The sequence below is a fragment of the Pleurodeles waltl genome, chromosome 5 (assembly GCF_031143425.1).
Source record: "Pleurodeles waltl isolate 20211129_DDA chromosome 5, aPleWal1.hap1.20221129, whole genome shotgun sequence".
Lineage (NCBI taxonomy): Eukaryota > Metazoa > Chordata > Amphibia > Caudata > Salamandridae > Pleurodeles > Pleurodeles waltl.
In genome coordinates this window covers 707,933,125-707,951,790 of record NC_090444.1, presented here as the reverse complement: position 1 = coordinate 707,951,790, position 18,666 = coordinate 707,933,125, and the positions used below count along the sequence as shown (strand labels likewise).

Here is an 18,666-nt window from a genome sequence, read left to right as displayed (position 1 = left end):
TCTCCTACATCCCGTTTCACAGTAGGCAATAATGCACACATCTTTTTGGGTTAGGGTCGTAAACCCTGGCCGTATTTTCTTTTGGCAAACAAAACGTTTTACCATAAGTCGCTCATAATTCCAATACTGTACGCAGTAATGCTTAATATTTAGGGCTTTATTTACATGCGTAGATATCTAGCCTTAACAGAGACGCTAATATATGCAGTTTCCTAACACTGTCTAGAACCTGTTCCTGTGTATCACAATTCAGTGGCTGCGAATGAGATCATGATTGGCCCCAGTGGTGTCTCCTAATCCCTTATGGGAGGACCCTGCAACCCATCATGGGGGCACACAGCTGCAGGGGGGCCCGCCTGCCTGCCAGGATACCTACCCCAGGCTCCTCCTCCACCCATCAGTTCACCCCCAAGGGCCATTGGTAGCCCTGCGCCCACTGTGCATGTGTGGGTGGTTGGCCCTAAGGACCAGATGCCAGCAATCGCTTGCACCCCCGGCTCCCCAGGATGTTCACTTTGATTCTCTGCCAGCACCCATTGGAGTGCCCCATGGCATCCCTGTCATGCTTAAGTAAGGAAAGGTAAGCTGAATTGCCCTAGCAATTATGATCTCACCCCACCACAGGCCAGCATAGTTACCCTACTGCCTGCCCCCTCTGCCCCCCCATTCGCTCTCCTATTGAGGGTGGTGCAGTAACAAAACCAACAAGTTAATTAAAAACGTCTCATTGCCAATCCTCGACAGGTGCATCCCATCTGCAAAAAGAAATGCTCACCCTTTCTGTATCCGTGGGGTTTGGCTGCCAGCCTAGGAGGTCTGAACAGCTTGGCAATCTTATTGTTTATTCTTCTCACTAACTTGTTCAATGCTCTGACTGATACGCCACCTCTCCATTGCAGCTGGGGGATGATACTCGACCAAGCCAGCACTAACTGAGGAAATCTCTTGGCTAGCCAACTGATCTTCGAGACCCCCAGTTCAAATAAAATCCGCCAGCCAATGTGAATCAAGTCATTACCATCTAGATTTTTGAATGATGACACCAGGGGGTGTGCACCCATTAGGCAGCTTTGTCTCCAGTACTGTGTGAACCAAAGCGTTTAGGACTTCCAACCGATCATTCCGCTCTCTGCACATAACGCCTGCATTCAGAGACAGAGAACAGTAGGAGAAGTCAAAACAGGAGATCAGGCAGATTACTTATAACATATGAAATCTCACATAACTTTTGTAACAGCCAGAGGACCACCTGCTGATCTTTCGCACAACTGTGCCTGAACCCTCCCCCCCCCCCCCCCTTTGCCACGGCTGCAGTGGCTGCCCCATTTCTAAAGCAGTGGGTTCCAAACTCTGAAGAATCAAACCTTGCCGTCTGCAGCTCACCATTCAGTATTCAGGAAAACTGGTTAATGGTCAGAGGGATGCCATCCATGTGGACTAGTACGGGGCCACCCAAATCCTGAGTCTGATGAGTCATGAATACCTCCTAGTTATGGACATGGCATCACTCATTACTAGGTACCCTATGCAATAGGACGTGGTCACCCCTACTGACCTGATCAGCCTTATAACGAGGGATGTTAATCGCCATGGACTGAGCCCCATCCAGCCACTGAATGTCTGCCAGTTGTAGCCGCCCCATCCCCCCATGAGTGTCTTTCTTGCTGTTGGCCACCAACTCACTCAGCCTGAGAGCTCCATAAAAGGCAAGGGTAAATGCTGCCCTGAATAGGCTGACCTACCCCGGGGAGCACATATGCCTCTAAAAGACTTGAGAATTGCAGCTAACTTGACTGTATCGAAGGGCACATCGAGTCCAGTCTAGTACCGTCAGGTTACTGCCAACCCGCCAAGGCCCGCCTCACCAAGAAAGACCTAGTTCCATCAGTGTGCCCAAGCATTTGCTCGAAGAAGGATATCGTTGCTGCATGGCGTCTGGCACAAGCAACTGATCCTCCCAAAGTGCCCTAGGAAGCCATGACTGAGTGTGGATCAAATCAATCCATGATCCCTGTGCACCCCCAGAATTCTGAGTAAGTGCTAAACGCCCCTCGTAGCCCCATCTGGTCCTAGGCGCTAAACTGGCTGCCACGAGGTGCGGTAATCTTGGGCACTAATCCGCCACAGACGCTCCGGGAAAGGCGTGGAGAATTGCTCTGCTCCTGGATGGTGGAACCTGAAAATCTGCATCTTAAAACGAGACAAAGCACCAGCGGGGTTGTTCAACACACCAGGTACATGTTTGGCTCTGAAGAGCACGTTCAATTGCAGACACAGGAGTACAATTTCTTTCAGAACCCTCAGATTCATCTTGCATTTTGCAGCTTGCTGGTTGATGTACTCCACCACTGTCGTATTATCAGCCCATAACAGCACTGACTGATTGCGAAGTTGCTCAGGCCAGACTGACTATGCCACAAGGCTTTGAAACAGCTCTAGAAAACCAGTGTTAGCAACCAACCCTGACTGCACCTATTCCTTGAGCCACTGTTGCCAAACCCCTTGCTGCCTGCCGTTTCTGTAAATAGACCCAGTTCTTCATTGGTCCTAGGCTGCCCAGGCGACACGATGATGCCATTAAAGTTGAACAGGAATGACTCCCAAATTCTCATGACCTGTTTGACCTCACTGGAGAGCCTGGTGTGGTGATGTTTCACCTTCAGCCCAGACGTGGCGTGGGCAGTGGATCGGGAGAAGGGATGCCCCATGGGAATGATCCGCAGTGTGAAATTGAGCTGCCCAACCAGAACCTTCAACTGGTGCTATGTGACCTCCTTAGCTGCCAGGCATGCCTGCAAGGCTTGGGAAAAGGCGTTGACCTTCTCCAGCAGAAGCCTGGACTCCCCTGACATATAATCCAATTCGATTCCCAAAAACTTGAACGTTGTAGCGGGCCCTAGCGTCTTGCCCTGTGCGAGTGGAACCCCAAACTCCCTCATCATTTGCTGAAAAATCCCCAAAGCCTCAGCGGATTGCTCAGAGCCAAGTGGACCCAGGACGATAAAGTCCTTGAGGTACTGGAGCACACACTGGTGTCTCGAATTCTACCTAAAACCCCATTTGAGAAATGAGCTAAACTTCTCAAAATTGGAACAGAACACGGAGCAGCCTATAGGCATACACTTATTGAAGGAAAAGCCTCCTTCATATTGGAAACCTAGGAGATGGAAATCCCCAGATGGATAGAGCGCAGCCAGACTCAATATCAAACTTCACCATCAAAGCTCCAGATCCCAGTTCCCGTAGCACCTGGATTGTTTGATCAAGGGAAGCGCACTTGATGAAGCATAAAACTTTGTCCATGGCCTCATTCACTGAGTGACCCTTGTGAGCAGACAAGTTATGTATCAATCTGAACTCCCCTGGTCTTTTTAGGGTCCACCGCAGGGAGGAACAAACAAAGCCATCAAGTGGGACTAGGACGAAGGGGTCTGCCACCCGACCAAGACTCAGGTATTTTTGAATCTTCCACCTAGCCACCCCTGGGCTGGTTCTGAGAGATTGCTGATTTTTAAAGTAAGGGGAGCCCACATGACCTTCAGATGAAATCCTGTACCCTTCCTTTACACCCTCATACAATGTCTGTCCCACTGCATTGTTAGTGTGAGTACTGAGCCAAGGAACCATTGCCATCAAGCTAACAGGAGGGAGCTTTGCAGAATTCATAGTAGTCATTCTTGCTTTTTGGTTCCCTTCTCACTGGTCTGTTTATACCCTTAGATTCCGGATGGAGCACCTGACCACAGAACGAACAGCAATGTTTGAATGTGCAGGTTCCGGGGGGTTGGGTGCAGGTGTGCCAGTTGAAATCTGAACAAGCCCTCTTCAGTGCGCACCCACCCCCTCCCCAACCTCCTCGATGGGCCACTAGTGGACCCAGCTGCTGCCTGAAAGTGCTGGTTACTGGTACCATCTGGCCGCTTCATATAATGCTTCCAAGTGATGTCAGTCTGCTCCCAACCCAGGGTCGGCCTATTGGCTTTAATCCTCCTGAACTCCTTATCATGGTCTTTCCAGGCTGTCCCACCTTACTCATCATGGGCACACATAATCCTATTCTGATAGCAAGCCAACTGTGCCCAAGATCATAGAAACGTTCTGCCATAATGGCCCGATAGGTTGAGAAATCCTGCTGCACCTCACAAGAGTCTTGTCAATTGTTTTCTTGTATGTCCCATAACCACAGTCCCTGGGGTGTGAACATTCCTTACAACGCTTGGCATCCTCCTTCCCAGACTTATCAACCAGCAAGTCGAAAATATCCACATATTCACCCTTTTCTATCTTCTCCTTCACCTCCATTGACACATGCAACCCAAGCTGCTCATGCTCAGAACGAATATCTCCCAATCCCATAGGTGGTAAAGAGGGCCCAGTACCTGAAGGTGCTGCTCCCTGAGCGGGAGGAGACGTCACCATAGCTGCATTTTTCCCAAGGAGTGCTGACACTCAACGAGGCACCCAACACAATAGGCATTTGGCTTGTTGGTTGCTTGGGAACCCCCTCAGCATATTGCGGCTGACTCCCTGTTGAGCCCACAGTGGTAGCAGGGGAGGCCCATCAACCCTCCCTTCCGCTCCCCCTCCTCCTTGTCACCCTTGACTGCCCTTTGCATTACCTAGATGGGCCACTAGACGTCCACCCTCTCCAAAACATCACCTTCGCCAGTTCTGCTGCGAAGGTCACTCCTATAGCAATACCTGCTCCAACGATCTGCACAATGCCTCCAGCTGCCCCCAACCCTCTTACTGCTGTGGCATTACCCTGTACCGCAGCTTGGTCACCATTACCCGCTGCCGAGGCCAGGTCCACTAGCGCGACCTCCAAGGGCGGGACTGTTCCGTCGCATCATTGGACTGAACTGTCACCTGCACAGAGGTATCCTGGGCTGGAGTCAGACCCACCAGCATTGCTACAAAAGGGATACTGCCCTGATTCCCTTGCGTACCCAGGCCATCTGCTGCCCGCCCCTGCATTTCCTTCTTATGCCTACCCTGTCCACAGGCCATCTTCAGGACAGGGGAAATGCTTCCTTGGGAGTCACTCCTGTTCTCCGAGGCCTGTCAGCTTGCTCTGCACGCACCCCAGGTGACTGCAACTTCAATGATGCAATGGCCTGGTCCATGGCATCCATCCTGAGCATTAACAACACCAGCAATGCCCCAGTCCACAATCACTTAACACTATGCTGCGCATTCACAGCCGTGGTGGTCTAAGCCCCTACTGTCCTCACTAATACAGACCCTGCAAAGAGACAGTAAGTAGTAATGCAATGTGGGCTACCTACAACTGCTAAAATAACTGCCAACACCCACCAAATGCTGAACACATGCTGCACAAGCACAAACCACCTTTATTCTACATTTTTTTTAAAGAGAAACCGCCACTGGGCAACAACGCTACCCATGAGCAACCTGTCTCACAGACCCCTTAAAACGCTGCTTTATTACACAATTCCACAAAGCAAAACAAAGGTACTCCAAATACAACCCTGCCTTGTGGGGTAAACCACAGAAAAACTGCTAGTGCCAAAATCAGTAGAGCTATTGACTCTGAAAGATGACCCTCCAGCGGCTGTCCACCAGTGGTGGGATAAGAATCCTTGTATTAGAAGGGGCTCTGATCCCAAATACATGTGACCTTCCCTCAAGAGCTACAGCCCCTGCACCATTTTTCTGCTGCCCCCTACAACCACTGCCCTTTCACCTGCAGGGCAAGGGCCCCCGCTGAATCCACTATCAAGTAAATTCAGGTCAGGTAGGCAGAAATACTCCAACCGGTGTGTCTCCCAGGCAGGGGAGGACTGGGCTGCTGAAATGCTGCCCCGAAGTGCAGAGCATGAAGTGGAATATTCTGGGAAGCATGCCTGCTACCTGGAAGAGAAAAGACAAAAGAAAAGCCAAACAAAAATCGACTTTGCACGATGCGGACTTGCAGTGTCCTCTGCGAGTCAGTGAGTGGGAGTAAAAGACCCGCCTCAGCCCCTTTTAAGGGCGAGGCTGTCATGTGCAAAACATTCGGGCACTTCCGGCATCGCACCTGTGCACCCACCCACCAGTCACCAACTTCCTTATTGTGGGGTTGGAGGACCATTGCGCCTTTGCCCCCACCTAGGTACTCGTACCGGCGCAACCCGCCATAGATGTGACTCCCCTGAGATGGGGGAGCCCGATGCAAATGGTAGTTTGAGCTGTGGGTTGAAAACAAGTCATGAGTCGCATTCTCAGTGCTTGGCTGGTGCCTAGTTAACTTAGGTTACCCATAAATAGGATAAAGAGGTTGCTTGCATATACACAAATATTTTCATTAAATGTAATGAAATAGAATGGCGTCATTGGATAATTGAATTTATTTTAGTGTGTGCATGCATAGTAATACGTATTTATGCAATATCAGTGAACATAAATGCAGTCAAAACTTTTTTTGAAATGAGTGTAGTAATAAATGCCGATTCAAACATTTATTATTAGAATGTGAAGGTCTAGACCCATTTTGTCGCCTTTGCAGACCTGCATTGTCTTGGTCTTCTAGATCTAAATCATATCCTAGATGGTCACTGCTTCACTTTAGAGACCTATGCAATGAGGTTGTGCTCAGAGTCTGTTGAAGTAACTTTGATTTTTAACTAATGCGCTTGAAAGAACAGCATGGCTTCATGATGCACTTGAGGCTTCTCCTTTCAGGAGCCATGGCCTCTTCCAACATTCAACAATGTTAATAGCACACCGAACTCTGCATTGTGTTACTATACTAAATTTATATGTACTTTAGAGAGTATATGTGCAGATGATCCGAATGTCATATTTGCAGACGAGTTTCCAACTTAGCCCAACCACGTGGGAGCTAATTTTAGCACAAGGTGTTATTTTTTATTGAGTATGTCTAAATCAGACCTCCTTCTTCCACCACGTTTCTTGCATTTATTTTAGTTGGAAAAAACTTCAATTTCAAAATTTCAAATATTATTATTAATTATATGCATGCTTGCAGTTATATTCTCTTTCATTTATCTATGTAATATCAACCCTGGTCTTGAATTACATTGCTAAATCTATTTAGATAAATTCAGCCTTTTCATATTTGTGGTGCAGATATTTGCATGCATTTTAAATGTTTTAGTTAAAACAATATATCACCCAGCATTACTGAAAGCCATGCTACAAAAACTCTCCTTTATTTTAGTTTCACTTTTGTTTGTTTTCTCCTTTTTTCCCTTTTTGAACGTTATTGTTTTTTCTGGTTATTAGTTATTTAGCTTTAAATATGTAGTCAGCAGATTGTCATCTATTAATGATCCCTGACATACCTCAAAGCACAGACTGTCATGTGTTTGGATTATTCATGGATAGTTTTACATCATACATTGCAAATATCTTTTCATAGTTGATGGTGTATTCCGTAGATTATCGTAATCAAACAATTTACAAATTTATGATAACATGATCTGTTACTCTGTGTCATGCAAGGGTCGTTACCCGTTGTTATTCCCTTTTCCACATAGACCGGGTGGTTCAATTTTGTGAAGAGTGGTGTGTCTATATTTATAATCCAAGTGAAGAGCATTTGAAAATGAATCTAATTGTACAGTTAGTTTGCATAGGAGCTTCGAGGTTACCAATGGAGAGGGATGAGAAACAAACCTAGTCTACAGTACTTTAAAGCTATAAGCTGCACTCCTCCATGTGGAAAAATCCTGTGAGATTCACACTTGGAGGACATTGTGTGCCAAGGTTAGGACCAGACTGAGGATCTTCTCTTCTTATTTCCCTCTGTTTGTTTTTCAGGGCCTATGGGTCTGCCTGACATGATGTCTCCTGGCGACTCAAAACACTCCTCTTCACTCAAAATGGATGGCAAGGAAGACCTACCCCTGCGCCCTCAACCTAAGCCAAAGGTATTTCCGTCTGAAGGTGGTGTCAGCTTGACCGCGCAATGTTATGTGCTGAGCTGCAGTCCATTGTCTGGTTTTGGCTGGCCCTTGCTTCTTTTTGTCTCCCTGCATGTCTCCATCTGTACGAGTTCAATGTTTCACTCAGAATTTGATTTGAAAGTTATTTTGTCTTAACATATTACACTTTTAGGTTTGTCACATTTGGGAGGGAAGATGGGACCTGAGAAGGAGGTTCAGCAAGTGGACAGCAATGGGACTTATTGCCTGAATTCCAAACTACAGCCATTTCCCCCTCCCTGCACTCGGTTTTGGCTTCTTGGTTTGGCCGCCTAAGTAACACCAGCAACATTCAACATAATTTTTTTCTGCTTCTGTGCCTTATTTGATAAATAAGGCGAAAAGCTTGTTTTGATATTTTTTTTCTTGTCATTACAAGAGATCGATGCTTAGCGATCCATGTTGGCCTGAAATAAGCATGGTGGCTTTAACGACACAAGCCAAGCATCCAGCAAACATTGCAAAAGTGTACTAATGAGCAAGATGGTTTTATGCCCATCTCATTTGTTTGTCTGTTGCTCTTGATATATTTGAGATGCCCTTGTCTAAAGCAGCAGTACTACCCAAATTCATAAAAATATTGTTTGCTTTTCTGTTAAATTTTAATTTAGCTTGAATCTGGGTTCCTCTCGCTTAACTGAGAACTGTTCTTGGTCACATGTAAATGTGCCTTCTTTTGATTTTACACTTTAATTTTAATTAATGTTCTCTCCTGTGGTCACCCTTCACATGATCGGGTGAGGCCTAGTGTCTTCCATAAAACAGTTGGCACACAGAATAATGGAACGCCACCTTGCTCTATCAACTTAACTATTGGTAAAGAGCATATTTCTAGTGCTGCTGTTTTAAGCTGGGAGTATTTTTTGAAAAAAAGTTTTCCTTGCCTCTGTTATATGTTTGTATTCTTTTGTCGCAGGATAGCTACAGCTCACATGGTATTTCTCAGCCCCTAACCCCAGGCCTCCTGCCAGTCCCTCCCCCAATGTCCCCCAGCTCTGCTAGCATCTCCTCCATTCATGGAGATGAGAGTGATAGCATTAGCAGCCCAGGCTGGCCAAAGGCTCCATCAAGCCCTGTAAGTGGCTCTGTTCTTTTTTTCTTTTTTTTTCTTTTTTACATATAATTAATGAGTTATATATTAATGCTTGCTGTCTTTGTCTTTTAATTTTGATAATCTTTCCCCCTTATGACTAATTGACTGAGCTCATATATTTATTAAAAAAAACATTGAGTTCCTTCTCTGTAGCAGCCTCGGTTCTGTGCTGCTACAGCTGTGAGTTAGACATTGCATTATGTGTCTGCTGTTGACAAACATTCTGATGATATTGAGAATTTTTTTTTTTTCCATAAGTTGAATCTCGCTCCCATCGATGTCTGTTCTCTGGTTCGTTTTCAGTCCACATTCCCTTTCTACAGACATATCATTGGAAGTGTGGGTAACATGCTATGAGTCCCTTTAATTGTACTTACTAAGAAGTGTTTACTAAACGTTTTAGTGGAGCCAGCTTACCTAAAAGGCAACACACTGGTTCAGTGGTGCCAGTAAATAGAAATAGACATGCAACAATATTGAAGGGTGACATTACAGACTTGAGAATTGACAGAAAACATGGACAATCAATTTCAGATAGAAGTTTCTTCATGATGAGCTTTCTTTGCTTTATCCCAGTTTGCGATCCTCATAACGGAGCATTAACTCACACCAGGCGCAAAAGATAATAGCGATGCCAAAAACCACATTCACCTAACGCTTGCATACTAACAACTTCCACACCAGTGTCAACCATCCCACCACACAGAATAGGGTAAAACAAACCAGACTTGTTCATTACTGGCTTTAATGCTGCTCGACCTGTACAGCAATATCCTGTGCATCTAGATTTGGGTATCACTATACAACGTGCTAACCAAAGCACCGAAGGTTCAGAAAGTACTTCTTTGGGTTTATGCCATAAATTGGCCACAAGTATGTGGTGAGCACATCCTTCTCCGTGCACTTTGTGCAACGAATGGTTTCTGCCATTGGTCACTGGTACCAATACCTTTCAACCTTAGTATTTAATCAAGTGCGCAGACTGTAGGAAGTTTGTACCTTTTTTTTTCAAGAAGAACCCAGAACACCAGAGCAGATTTCCATGATGCCTCAAAACATTCAAAGTCTTCCTCTCTGTTGTAGAAGGCAACCAGGGCGCACCACTCTGCTAGCTAACGAGATTTGCAGGCTTCGATGTCAGTCTAGAAGCAGGTTTTACAGCTTAGCATTCGGACCTGTTTTTTTTGTCCACACCCTTTTAATGCGCGCGTGTGATCTTTGTTGTGCTGAGTCAGACGGAGGTAATGCTTGAGTTGCGCTTTAGTTCAGCAAGGAGAATAAATGAGCTAAAAATTGCGGTTGTATTGGTGAAACTATTTGAATGATGGGAGAGATACTACACAGCCCCTGCAAAAGTGTATTCTCATTGCTGTGAGTCGTGCCTCAGCTCATATTGAGGTAGGCCTGGCACACTCTTCCTGTTTAGTGCAAATCTATGCTGAACCAAAAAGCTTTCCTCCTGCATTCTTGTATAAAAACTTATCTTTTAGTAAAAAGATCTGACTGCATATACTATTTTTCTTCCCAAGCAAATAAAACTTTTCAGACTGCACACGAGAATGTAAAGTTAAAAACATGCAAACAAAATGAATCTCAAGCTTCCACTGAAATTATTACGATTTATAGAGAAAGCTTCTGCTTTCTGAATTTTTATTTGAAACTAGTAGGTGTGTTGTCTGTCACAGGGTAAACTATGTTTCCAAGCTTTCCTGTGTTTTTTGCATTGTTTGCAGGCTTGTGCTCTTTTTTTCTTTTTGAGTGCATCCGTTGTTTTCTTATAATAATAATGGGTGTATGGTTTATTACGTTGAAGTGATCACATTCTAAAGAAAATGTTTTTTTTTTAATTGAAGACGAATATTCCATGTTCTGTACTGAAATCAATACAATACAAACATTGTAATGTATGCTTTCTGATATTGTCGCTTTCCTCTAAAATTAGAGCTCAGCTCTTAATAACCAAACTACAGAAACCTTTAAAATCTTACAAAAATTAACTAAAGGAAAAGATAAAAATGTTCCCGAGAGTGATCAGTTGTGTGAAAATCGTACAGACGTCTATTCCCCTCTGGAGCATTCTGGGTGTTCATTAGCAAGTATGTGCAGTGAAATATTAAGTTTCCTCTGTACCTCTGTCCCTATTTCTCTTGTTGAATCTCACCCTTTTTCATCTCTTTGACTCTTTCACCTCTCTCATTGCTCTGTTTTCTGTTTCCTCTGGCTTTGTGTCCTTTTTTATCTTGTTTTCCCTTCATCCACTAATCCCTTAGATTTATCCTTCCTTACTTCTGCACCTTTAGACTTTCCCACATCCCTAGTTTCTTGATGTCCACCTCATTCTAATTTCTCTAACATTAACCTTATCACTCCTCTCCAGCTCACTCAGTCCTTTCTCTTCCTTTTTCATATAACATCGCCACTCCACTTAAAACAAAAGCTGCTGCCTCACAAAATGTTGATCCAGTTTAATCGTTATATTTTTTAGGACGATTCAAGTTCAGCCAGCTTTTAATATTCTGGTTACTTCTATAATCTATTGATTGAGTGCGGCTCAAATTAACTCTTAATAATACTAAAACTATACTCATATTTCCCTATACTAATCCACCACTAATTCGTTTTGGGTTCTGGAGTAGCGTGCTGCTCGCCGAAAAGCGCTTCGAAGCCTCATCAGGGGTAGTAAGTTATATAAATACTATTACAATACAATACAATACTAGTTGTAAAGTGTCTATGAAGTCCAAACATTGTTAATGCTAGCACAGTAACAGTTTACTGTACACAATCTAGGACTTTCAGATTAGTCAATATTTGTTTAAGATATACTGTACTCAAGAGCTGTTGTCACAAAGCCAACCTGACCAATTTACAATTTTCTAAGTAGACCTTTTCCGCCTCCTACAATATTGCTTAGAACAGCATTAAAATGCAAGCTATCGCAAAACAAATGTACAGTTAATAATAATGCAAAAAGAAAAAAAATACAATTAATATAGTGGGGTAGAAGTGCCCAAAGTAGTGCATGTTCTTTAGGAGCCAATCAATTTAAAAAAAAAATATTTTGATATGAAAGTATGAAATAATAGAGTAGACGGTAATGTTATAAGAACTTTTAAAGGCCTATAATAGTCCCTCTCTTCACTGCATCTTTGAGTTTGAGATTCCTCACCCAAAAATTGTTCACAAAAAAAAAGTAAATCTGTGACGTATCAAAGCTCTTTTTGTCCAGGTTTCTAGTCAATAACCTTTTATTGGAGTAGGGATTTGGATTGAGCCATGAGTAATTTCTCCACAAACCTATAGATCAGAAAGGGGAGGTTGCCGAGGTGTAATTATTGTTAGGTCTGAATTTCCACAAGGAAAAGGATTTTTTGTTTCATAAATAATTTGACCATATGACGAATCTCTATGACAATTTTGAAAAAAGAAAGTTCATCCACTTTGGCTCCTTCATGGAAATTTGGCACCCATTTGTCAAGTGGGGGCCAAGAAAAAGGTGAAAGTTTGAATTCCCATAGGAAAGTTAGATCTTCGAAATAGAAAAAAAAAAAAAAAACAGTTGACCAGAATTACATACAATTTTGGCACAAAATTAAAACTTTACTCAGAAAGCATGCTGTTTGTTACTTAACCCGTTTGCTGCTAAGCCTTCCCCCCCTGCTAAGCCTTTTTTTGGCTATTAGGTGTAGTTCTTGCTTAGACCCCATAACTTATTGTCCACATAAGCTATTCACGCAGTCCTTTTTCCAACATTGTGGGGTTTTCTAAAGGTACTCGGGGTTTGTGGATTCTCCTGGAAGGGTCGAGAAGTTAGCTACAATATAGCTAAGGTTTGTTTTTTTGGGGAAAAATTGGCTAAAAGTGCTGCAGAAGAAAGCATCTGTTTTTTTTACCCCCTGCAAATGGCATCAACGAAGGGTTTGTGGTGCTAAAATCACCATCTTCCCAGCTTTCAAGAACAAGCAGACTAGAATCAGAAAACCAAATTGTTCAACACAGTTTTGGTATTTTATTGTGACATTCCCCATTTTTCCTATTTTTTTGTGCTTTCAAACTCCTTCCAGTTAGTGTCAGAAATGGGTATGAAACCAATGGTGTATCCTGGAAAACTATACATTTCTGAAAAGCAGACAATATTCTGAATTCAACAAGCAGTCATTTGTGTAGATCCTTCAAAGCTTTCCTACACAAAGTAACACTTAAAATGAGATTGAATTGAAAAACAAACAGCCATTTGTGTCTAAGTTTTTTTCGGTTACTTTTTCTAATTATGACAGATTTATTTTCGAAAGCAAATTCAGTTAAATCCGTGGAAACCTTCTGGTTGCAGGGATATATAGGGGCTTGTAGTTCCTTCAAGTACCCAAGCTACCCAGAGCCCAATAACTGAGCTGCACCTTGCAGTATTTTTTTCATTGTGTACCGGATATATAGCAAATAATTTGGAAAAATATCAAGAGTGAAACAAAGGTATTAAGGAAACCCATGCATTTCCGCAATGGGCACAAGATATGGAGTTTAGAAGCAGGGGTTATTTGCACATTTCTTCATTTGGGCGTACCCATACTAGCATGTGAATTAGATTACATTTCTCAAAATGACTTCTTTCTTACACACTATCTTACATTTGGAAGCCGCAAATGCCGAGAAAGACAATCAGTAATTACACCTGCTGTTCTGAGATCCCCCAAGTCTCCCAATTAAAATGGTACCTCACTTGTGTGGGTAGGCCTAGTACCCGCGACAGGAAACGCCCAAAAACACAAGGTGAACACATCACAGTTTTCCACTGAAAACTGACTTTTGCAATGTGCTTAGCTATGGATTTTGGGCACACTTAGGAAAACCTAGCAAACCTGTACATTTTTTAAAACTAGACACCCAGGGGAATCAAGGATGGGATGACTAGTGTTGCTCTCACCTGGTTCTGTTAACCAGAATCCCTGGCAAAACTCAAAATTTGTCTTTAAAAACACATTTTCCTCACATTTCTGTGATGCAAAGTTCTGGAATCTGAGGGGACCCTCGGCCTGATAAAAATGATACCTCATTTGTGTGTGTGTGGGGGGGGGGGGTAAGTGCCTGCGACATGGAAGGGCTAAAAACATGTAAAGATTGAGGGGATACCAAAGCATGTTCATAAATACAGTTTTAAAAAAAATGTGTTTAGGCTTACTCTGCTCACAACATTGCTAGACTGAATACAGCACACTAATGCCAACCGTGAAACTGAAGAAAAAATAAAACGAAACAGACCATGCAGTTCACTTTTACGCTCACGGTTGCTACTAAAACTCTTTTGCCTATGGTACAATCTAAAGCAAGCGGTCACGCACAGCCCAGGTTTAGAAGGACACTGAGGAAAGTGCATACTATGCTACTTCTGCATGCCTCTTCGCATATAGACTCTTCATCTCTTAGAGGGATTGGTTTTTGTGGGCGTGGGAGCAATGTGATCAGCAATGTGACGATCTTTCAATCAAGCCACATCCTCCACCACTCCACCTCTAGGAACACTTTCTTGTTCCACTACAACAAGGCTGCCTATCACGGTCTCCTGAACCTGAACAAATGTCATCTTTAGACTCTGGAAACAGTCCTTGAAGACAACAAAAGCATTGAAGGTTGCTAAATTAAACAAATGGACAGCCAACTTCTTATACCAATTGTAAGCTTTACGACAGCACTGTAAGGTTCCAACATTTGATCTACTCTATCTACACCTCCCATGTGCTTATTTCTGAAAATCGATCTACAAAGTGATCAAGGATGTGCCCCATCTTAAAAAGACGATCACAAGCAGGGTGATAGAGTGGCAACACTGAAGCATTATCAACAAAATGCAGCATCCGAAGCAGAGGCAAGTACCGATCACGACTCATGATTGCAGGAAATATGGCAGTTGCCATGAAGGGACTGGCAGACCAATATGAAGACATTGATGGCTTCCTTAATAAGTCATTAAAAAAGTTAAACCCAACAACTTCTTCCATCCTACCAAATTTGTGGAAGTCCACTGGGGAGCTCTAGAGTGGGCCTAAGTCTGGAATTGTTGTCCCTCAAATACTGTTCAGCATACGGATTAGTCTGCTCAACAAACTCATCCAAAATACATCGTCCATAAACAACTGAAAGAAAATTATAGCCAAAAAGTTTTCAGTATTCACTCTACACCCTGCAGCACCAGTAAAGGCACGCAATGCCAGCTGCAACGTGTTTGGCGCAACCCAGAGATCAGCACTTCTAATGGGAAGTCTTGCAACCCCAAGCTGCAATCCAGATGCCTCTTTCTGCACTATCTGCACCCCAGTGTCCGCCTCTAAAACAGGCACTTCCTCCACATTGAGAGTGGCTTATCATCAAATGATTCCTCTTGGACAGAAAATTCACTGCCAGAATGTTGCACTTCCTCCTCTGCCTCAGATGCAGTGCCAGTCTCATTATCATGGTCAAAGTAAAATTCGTAATCCTTACTAATAACAGTAACTTCACAAATAAGTCAACATCAACCAACACTTCGTAAAACAAGCAATAAACAAAGTGTGGCTTTATCTCAGAGCTTCATACGCAAAAACAATGCCACTCACTTGCCAGAGACAGCAAGACTCACCAGCACCTACTCTGCACAGATCCAGCAAGCACCAACAATATCCCACTAAAAAGGGAAAACAAAATAAAATTACACATGGTGCACAAATCCAAGAAGAACTTCACGCACAAAACATAAGCTAAATATGCTGCTATTAAAACAACATTCAGAAAAAACTCATTCATGCATGGCAACGATACTCGTTTGGAGTAAACAGAACAAAAAAAGTGTTTCTTACCAAACACATGCATTTTCGCAAACTGCAGGTCTACCACTATCAAAACTGCAAGCAGGAGTCATAGCTAAGGAATCAAAAGTGTTGAACTAGAATAAAAAGGAGAAATAAAACATTATGATAACAAATGCAAATGATGCGCCACAAACACCCCACTGCCAAACATTCAGAAACTTTCACTGGTGTCTAGTAGATATCTGCACCGCTTGGAGGCAGATGAGCCTAATAAAAAGCCACTGTGCCCCCAAGGGGTCAGAAACGGCCAAAATATACTTGCTCCCCAACATCGCCAAAAAACATCCCTGGTGGCTTAGGGGTTTCTGCCCCCCTTGCGGGCAGATGGGCCTAAATAAAAATAAAAAAGGCTAGTCTGCCCCAAAGGGGGGCAGAAACAGCTAAAATAATTGCCCCCTAAAGTGGAGCGCCCCTTGCCCAAAGTGCTGCTCCCTAAAATCGACAAAAACATCCCTAGTGGCCTAGTGGTTTCTGATTCCCTTGGGGGCAAACAGGCCTAAAAAAAGGCTGTTCTGCCCCCAAGGAGGACAGAAATGGCCAAAATATTTTCTCAAGGGGCCGCTCCCCAACAATGCCCAATAAATCACAACACACAAAACAAACAAAATCCCAGGTGTCTAGTGGGCATTCCTGCTGCACGATCGCGACTCCATGCGTGATCGTGCAGCAGGAATGCTCCAAAGAGACATCGGAGGAAAGGAAAAGCTTTTCCTTTTCCCACCGATGCCTCTTTTTTTCCCATGACCCCCTACCCGGGGAAAAACTCACCTGTTTCCCCTCCAGAACGCTGGAAGCAAATGGCTTCCCGCACGTCCCCGGCAGCTTTCATGACGTCGGCATGCAGTACGCATTGATGCCATCAGATGCTGCAGGGTGGGGTGGGGGGGGGGCGGTGGTGGCAGTGAAGGGGGCAGCCCATGATGGGAGCACCAGCACTTCCCCCTTGAGTGGGTGCTAGGACTGCTGGGAGCCACCCAACGAACATGCCAGCCGCATCTTCAAACGGCTCCCAGCCATCCGACGCATGCAAGGGGTTAATGTAAATCTGTTAACCTGTTTTCAAGAAATCGGTGTGGTGTTTGAAGAGGGGCTGATCGGGGTTAATGCTGGTAAAAAGTTGGAGCTAGCTTGACAGTTGTTATCCGGATATGGTCTTATTGGCTCATTTGAAGTGGATGAGCCAATCCTGATTCTGGCCACAACACGGAGAGTGTGTTGTTGCACCCATTATAGAACACCTGAACAAGAAAATTAAAGGCCTCACCCTGACGTCCAAGGCCATATGGAGGAGGCCAGAAAGCCTGAATTCCTCTCCCCCCACCCCGCCCCTGAGTTGGCCTCTTGGAGGGTACATTGCATTGCAGACTCCCCTAGAGAGTGGCCAAGGGCACTGGGATTCAGTGCAAGTAATTTTAATGGAAGCATCCCTGGGACCAATGCAAATATAAGCACAAAAGTATTGAGCACTGCTACCCTTGGTTACCCAGAAGTCCCTAGGGGCCTCATCTCTTTGAGGACAGAGCGATGCAGAGTTGTTTCCAAGCTCTCCACTGTCTTTTAACATGCCTGAGTCTGGGGAGGGTGGGCACATCTGACACTGAGCCTCCTACCTGTGTTGACCACAGATGGGCAGGAAGAGCAAAGATTCCTGCTCTTTAAAATGTGTTATTGACAATCACAAGTTTAAATATGAGTTATAATAGGCCTTAATGAATGTCATTGCAAGATGGTACCATCCTTATAGATTTTACTGATGTTGCATTGGGTTATTATGACTCATTTCTGCTTTTATTATTGTGCTGAGACCCTGACAAAGCCATTAGGCTTGCAGTATTATAACTAGGCACTCTAATATTGCCTTTATTATATATGAGCAGTGTGCCTGCTAGTTGTGTGAACTATTATGAAGGTGTCACTATAGGTATTTCCGCCTGCCGTTGTATATACTTTTGTAAATTAGTGCGTAGAAATTCACTGAAATTCACCAGTTATAATTAGTGATGAACTATAACTTTTACCCCATCATGCGCTGCTCATGTCACAAATGCCATTGTTCATGACATGCTAAATGACATCATTGATGACATCACTGATGGCATTTCAAATCTCATCCATTAAACTGCTAATCACATTACTGTATGAACCCTTACATCATTTAAAAAAAGAAAGTTGTTAGTAAAGGGCCTATAGTCATATCCAGCATAGAGTCACTGTATGTACACCTGTGGATACCGAAAATAGAAACAGTGCAAGCCCTGGAGGCAAATGTAGTTGGCCTTGCTAAATGTTACGTTTGGGGTACAAGTGGTACACCATACACCGTATTAGCAGACTGCACCTGATGTAGGCTGCGGAGACGTGTTTCAAAGCCGGTTGTGGCTTAAAGCTAAAGCATGTTGCAAAGAATATGTGACAAGCCAGACCTTCTGCTGACAATAGAGTATCCACCAATGAAAGCCTGGGCACATGCCCATGTTAAATAGTTGTAATACAGTACTATTGGCAAAGCCTATGTAACAATGATGTTTATAAGGCGTTGATATTTATTTCCAGAACTTAGCTGAAGATTTAAAGGCATTGCAGATTGTTCAATAAAGAAGAATGTAGGTGTGACTAGCTTAAAGGTGGTTTAACTCCCACTGGGGTTGTAAGCATTGGCTATATGGACGTGAGGCATTATTCTCAAGTTCACAATTGATGGTTACACTTAAGGCCTAGCAGAAGGTAATTTATCAATGGCAAATGCTTAGCTGTCAACCTCTTGACTTAAAATTTCAGCCCAAGT

General features: G+C 43.8%; 1 protein-coding gene across 4 annotated transcripts in view; it reads left to right on the top strand.

The window, feature by feature from the left end:
• The window catches only part of ARID1B (AT-rich interaction domain 1B), a 764,650-nt gene that overhangs the window by 657,115 nt on the left and 88,869 nt on the right, over positions 1-18,666 (top strand). For 3 of the 4 annotated variants that reach the window (XM_069234667.1, XM_069234666.1, XM_069234668.1), the window contains one exon: positions 7,786-7,895. In XM_069234667.1, coding sequence (XP_069090768.1) covers positions 7,786-7,895 — 110 coding nt within the window. Of the gene's footprint in view, positions 1-7,785; positions 7,896-8,865; positions 9,025-18,666 lie in introns of all 4 variants that reach the window. The other variant, XM_069234669.1, reaches the window with a different exon arrangement.